Source organism: Dryas octopetala, chromosome 7 (genome assembly GCF_963921425.1).
Source record: "Dryas octopetala chromosome 7, drDryOcto1.1, whole genome shotgun sequence".
NCBI classification, from domain to species: Eukaryota; Viridiplantae; Streptophyta; class Magnoliopsida; order Rosales; family Rosaceae; genus Dryas; species Dryas octopetala.
In genome coordinates, this window is record NC_141372.1 from 17,320,294 (window position 1) to 17,326,680 (window position 6,387).

General features: G+C 41.3%; 1 protein-coding gene across 1 annotated transcript; it reads right to left on the bottom strand.

Annotated features, from left to right (window-relative positions):
* Positions 1 to 1,059: 1,059 nt before the first annotated feature.
* LOC147280153 (uncharacterized) lies at positions 1,060 to 5,448 on the bottom strand. The gene is made up of 5 exons (XM_086252142.1): positions 5,265 to 5,448; positions 4,963 to 5,030; positions 4,503 to 4,830; positions 2,155 to 2,306; positions 1,060 to 2,037 (listed from the first exon to the last, which is right to left on the bottom strand). The coding sequence occupies exons 1-5, from the start codon at positions 5,446 to 5,448 to the stop codon at positions 1,060 to 1,062; spliced, it is 1,710 nt and encodes a 569-aa protein (XP_086108268.1).
* Positions 5,449 to 6,387: the final 939 nt, after the last annotated feature.

Genomic DNA, 6,387 nt, shown 5'->3' on the forward strand with positions numbered 1-6,387 from the left:
AATCGTCCCTTCCCTTTGATTTTTGATTCTTGATTGATTTTTTTTTTTTTTTTTTTTTTTTGGAAAGGGAACGACAAACACTCTTAAGCACAATTCATTCTCTTCCAAGCTATGCACACACATTTCTTTTTAACCTCACAGCTTCATTAGCTCAATGCAAATCCATCAGTAAGGTAAACAGGTTGAGGAGTGAAACTCCCCCAAACTTAGGGTTTGGTACAAGGGTGAACAAAGAAAAGGTCATTAGGCTCAAAATGTTTGACTAGGGTTATAACACAGGGTAGGCTTTAGGCTATGGGTTAAAAACAAACAAGGCCTAATATCATCTCCTAAGATTCATGTAGTTATATCCATGCTTTGAATAGAATAAGAGAGAAGTTCTAGCTTTTTGATTCACAATTATATTCCAAGTACTTAATCAAAAGAAAGAATAATGAGATCACAACGACTTTATATGACAAGAAAATATCAGAGTAACGTTAACACTCAAGAATTGAAGTACAGGGCTCAAGAGCTCACTTAGGTTATACAAGTCTACTCTATTAAGTATATGCATCTCTAAGCATGCAAGTCATCACTTAAGCTCATGAAAACAAGGCCACAAGTCCATAGAGTTGTAAAGCATGTTACGAAACAATACTAGATAAAGAAGAATACATACTATATATACAAGCTAGACATGCTCAAAATAACCATACATACTGAAATCAATTAGTTGGGGACTCAAAACAACAAAATAAACAAAAAGAGTCAAAATTTTTTTTTTTTTTTTTCAAAAATGCAATGCATTCCCCACCCCCAAACTTAAAAGAAACATTGTCCTCAATGTTTAAATGAAAGACAGATGTAATGCACATTATAATGAACGGAGGAAGGGAAAAACAATAAATAAAACAAAACTACTGAACTGAGCAAAGAGAGGGTGAAAACGTACCTTGGCTGATGTGAAAATGCTCGCCCATGCACATGTACGAAATCACCTCCTCGTCGTCATCCATCCCTTGGGTTGCCTCCCAAGAAGCGCTAAGTTTCACGTCTTCAGCCAAACCTAGTCTTGTACTAGAAATCAATTTTCTCTTGGTTCAGCTCAAAATCAGGTTCAAGGAAAGGTTTCACACGATGACCATTGACCTTAAATATGTTCCCATTCTTCGGATTCTTGATTTCAACTGTACCATAGGGAAACACTCTAATCACCTCATAAGGTCCGGTCCATCTCGAACGCAACTTGCCTGGGAAGAGATGTAATCTTGTATCATATAACAACACCTTCCCTCCGACGAAGAATTCTCTTGGACGTAGCTTCTTATCATGGTACCTCTTGGTCCTTTCCTTGTACAACTTAGCATTCTCATATGCGAAATGTCGTATTTCTTCCAGCTCACTAAGTTGCAACTTCCTTTTCTCACCAGCGGCATGAATATCAAAATTGAACTTCTTAATCGCCCAATATGCCTTATGCTCAAGCTCAACTGGTAAATGGCAAGCTTTCCCATAGATTAATCGAAACGGAGACATTCCAATGGGTGTCTTGTAAGCGGTGCGATAAGCCCATAATGCATCATTAAGCTTGGTAGACCAATCCTTCCTATTGGCGAGCACTGTTCTTTCCAAAATGAACTTGATCTCACGATTCGATATTTCCACTTGCCCACTCGTCTGAGGATGATAGGGAGTAGCCACTTTATGCCTTATTCCATACTTCTTCATCACGGCCTCAAACAGCTTGTTGCAAAAATGCGACCCCCCATCACTAATGATTGCTCTCGGGGTACCAAATCGGGCAATGATATTGGTCTTAAGGAAATTCAAGACCACTCGAGCATCATTAGTCCTACAAGCGACAGCTTCCACCCACTTAGACACATAATCAACTCCCACCAGAATGTACTCGTATCCAAAGGAAGATGGAAATGGTCCCATGAAATCTATTCCCCACACATCAAAGATCTCAACTTCCAACATGAAGTTCAGCGGCATCTGATCACGAGCAGAAATATTTCCCATCTTCTGACACCTGTCACATGTGAGATAAAACTGATGACAATCATGAAAAATAGTGGGCCAAAAGAAACCTGCTTGAAGAATCTTGTAAGCGGTCTTAGTTCCTCCACCATGGCCTCCACATTCTTTAGAATGGCACATCTCAATGACATTCCTCTGCTCCATTTCCGGTACACATCGTCTTATCAACTGATCTGACCCATATTTGAACAAATAAGGATCATCCCACACATACTGTCTGACATCATGCAAAAACTTCTTCCTTTGGTAGTGTGTCAAATCATTGGGCAACACTCCACTTGCTAAATAATTTGCTATGTCAGCATACCATGGAGTAGTCAAGATGGCAAAAAGCTGCTCGTCCGGGAATGACTCTCGTAACGGCAGTGTGTCCTCTTCAGACTGTTCCTCATTGACGAGTCTACTCAAATGGTCTGCTACCACATTCTCACAACCTTTCTTATCCTTGATCTCAATATCAAATTCCTGTAGCAACAGAGTCCATCTAATCAACCTCGGCTTGGCGTCTTTCTTATTCAGCAGATACTTGAGAGCGGCATGATCCGTGTAGATGATGATCTTAGACCCAATCAAATAACTTCTAAATTTCTCCAAAGCAAAGATCACAGCAAGCAACTCCTTCTCTGTAGTAGAATAGTTCAACTGTGCATCATTCAGAGTCCTGCTTGCATAATAAATCACATGCGGCAGCTTATCGACTCTCTGACCCAAAACTGCTCCAACAGCATAGTCACTTGCATCACACATGAGCTCAAACGGCAAGTTCCAATCGGGTGGCATAATGATTGGAGCAGAAGTGAGTAGCTTCTTCAACTTGTTAAATGCAACCAAACAATCCTCATTAAACTCGAAATTCACCTCTTTTTGCAATAAGGTGTACAAAGGCCTAGAGATCTTGGAAAAATCCTTGATGAATCTCCTATAAAACCCAGCATGGCCTAGGAGACTTCTTACTTCCTTAACACTCGACGGAGGCGGCAATCTCTGAATCACATCAATCTTGGCCTTATCAACTTGTATGCCCTCCTTTGAAATCACATGACCCAATACTATCCCTTGTTGAACCATGAAGTGACATTTCTCCCAATTAAGCACTAGATTGGCTTCTTGACATCTTTTCAGAACTAAAGACAAATTATCCAGACATGCATCAAAAGACGAACCAAAAACAGAAAAATCATCCATAAATACCTCAATGATTCGTTCCACCATATCAGAGAAAATAGACATCATGCATCTCTGAAACGTTGCAGGCGCATTGCACAATCCGAATGGCATCCTCCTATAAGCAAACGTACCAAATGGACATGGGAAAGTGGTCTTCTCTTGATCCTCGGGTGCAATAGCAATCTGATTGTACCCACTGTACCCATCCAAAAAACAATAGTGACTATGGCCGGCCAACCTTTCCAACATCTGGTCGATAAATGGCAAAGGAAAATGATCCTTTCTTGTCGCGGTGTTCAGCTTCCGATAGTCAATACAAACACGCCAACCGGTTTGTGTCCTTTGGGGAACCAACTCATTATGCTCATTCTTCACCACAGTAATACCACTTTTCTTCGGCACTACTTGAACAGGACTAACCCACTTCGAATCACTGATAGGATAAATAATACCAACATCCAACAATTTGATTACCTCATTACGCACAACTTCCTTCAGAGTTGGATTCAGTCTTCTTTGGGCATCACGAGTAGGTTTGGATTCCTCCTCAAGTAAAATTCTGTGCATACACACTGTGGGTGAGATTCCCTTGATATCGGCTATGGTCCATCCCAATGCCAACCGATTTTCCTTCAGAACTCTCAAAAGTCTTTCTTCCTCGCTTGCACTCAAATTAGCTGCGATAATCACAGGCAAGGTCTCATTCTCTCCCAAAAATGCATATTTCAAGTGCTCCCGTAACGGTTTCAGTTCTAACTTAGGTGCTTGCTCAATAGAAGGAAGCGTCTTTTGATTAGTCGACACTAACATTTCAAACTGGTTGAACCACTTATTTCTGAGAGGTCGGGTGCCCTCCAAAAGTGTAGGAGTTGTTTCCACGCTTTCTTCCAACTCACTAGACTCGAGTGCTCCCAAAGCAACCTCCAATGTATCTTCTGCAAGATTAGTTTCGCCCACTTCCTCAACCAATGGGTCCAAACTATCAATCCTTAGGCAATCATCCTCCTCCTTTGGATACTTCATTGCACCAAAAACATCAAACTCAACCGTTTCACCAAGTACAGACATTGTCAACTTCCCATTACTCACATCAATCTTGGTGTTCGCCGTGGCCATGAACGGTCTTCCCAATATGATCGGTAGCTCATTTCCTTTAATTGGGGTGTCCTCCATTTCAAGAATGATAAAATCAGCGGGCATGATCAAATCTGCAACCCGGACCAGCACATCTTCAACCACACCTTTTGGAACCTTAACTGAACGATCTGCCAATTGAAGAGTAACACTAGTAGGTTTAAGATCTCCTATGCCCAACTGTGCGAAAACTGAATACGGCATCAAATTAATACTTGCTCCCAAATCCAGCAATGCCTTCTCAAACTTGTGATCCCCAACCAAACATGGGATCGTAAAACTGCCAGGGTCTTTCAACTTTGGTGGCAGCTTCCTTTGCAAAACCGCACTGACTTCTTCACTCAAACACACCTGCTCATGCTCTTTGAATTTCCTCTTGTGTGTGCACAATTCCTTCAAAAACTTGGCATACTTAGGAATCTGCTGAATAGCATCAAGCAAAGGAATGTTGATTTCCACCTTCTTAAACATCTCCAAAATTTCCTTAGCTTGCTCATCCTTATTCTGCTTCCATTGACGTTGAGGGAAAGGCAACGGAGCTCTTGGAATAGAGGAAGTAATCTCGGCCTTCTTGCTAGCACGCGTAGCAATGTGCTTTTCTTGCTTCTTTCTTTCCTCCTCTTCCTCATCCTTAACCTTAACTTTATCCCTCTTATACTTTTCCATTTGTTCGGGCTCTAAAATCTCAACTTCATCCTCATTTCCTGAATTATCATCTTGAGTAGTGCCCACTTTGTTGTCAATCACTTTCCCACTTCTCAAAGTAGTGATTGCTTCGGCCTTATCCTGAATTGGAGCACCCTTTACCACTTTGTCCAAGGTCAAAGTCACTTGTTCCAATTGGGCTTCCAAATTCGAGATAGCTTTAGCTGTGACACTCAACTGCTCCTCAGTCTTATTCATAAACGTCTTAGTATCATTAGACATCGAAGTTGTACTCTGGGCTAATGCAGCCATCATGTCCTCCAAATAAGTACTTCGCTGCTCAACTGGGGACTGTACACTCGGTCTAGCTTGAACTCTTTCAACCTCGAAACATGACTCTCCATGTGATGGCCTAGCTTCCTGATTTGCCATCAGAACCTGCATCATCTGCTTAAGCTGAGATATCTCAGCTTCCATAACTGATTTCTTTTCCACTCTTTTTCGTCTATTCCACTGCTGTGAACTCAATGCCAATGTGTCAAAGAGTGTCCATGCTTCCTCAAAAGTCTTCTTTTTCAGTGCTCCTCCACATGTCATATCCACCATATTACGATCTTGATCCAACAGACCCTCATAAAAGTACTCAATCTGCATCCATGGGGCAAAATTATGGTGTGGACACGAAGTCAGAAGCTCTTGGTACCTTTCCCAACTCTCATGAAACACTTCGTCCTCTGATTGTGTAAACCCTAAGATCTGCTTCCTCATGATGATAGTCTTGCTAACTGGATAGAACCTCAACAGAAACTTAGATGCCAGTTCTTCCCATGTTTTAATAGAAGCGACCTGCAAGGAAAACAACCAATGTTTAGCTTTATCTTTAAGAGAGAATGGAAATAACCTTAACTTCTTTTGATCATCGCTCAATCCCCTCAGCTTGCCAATCTCGCATATCGCATGAAATTCCTTAAGATGCACGTAGGGATCTTCTCCTTCTAACCCATGAAATGATGGAAGAAGTTTGATTGTCCCACTTGAAAGTTCAAAATCAGCTTCCACTTGAGAGTAAACAATGCACGTAGGTTGAGCTAGAAGCGTTGGAGACGAATAATCACTCAAAGGTATTCTCATTTGAGATGCATTCGGCTGCAAGGTCTCCTCGGCCTCCTCTTCTGATTTCTCTTCTTCATATACTTCTTCAGATTCACTCCCTTTCGGCGACACAAGAGTCGACCTCATCCTTAATGGTGTCCAATTGAGTCTCGGTCTTCCCTTGTACGCACTCAACACCTTTTGGCCTTCTACACGTGAAAGAGGAGTGATCTTCGAATTTGATTCCTTCATTGTACCTTAGAACAAGAGAAATCAGTGAGAACCAAAAATAAAAACAGAAAATAAAACCTAACTAAAATGACT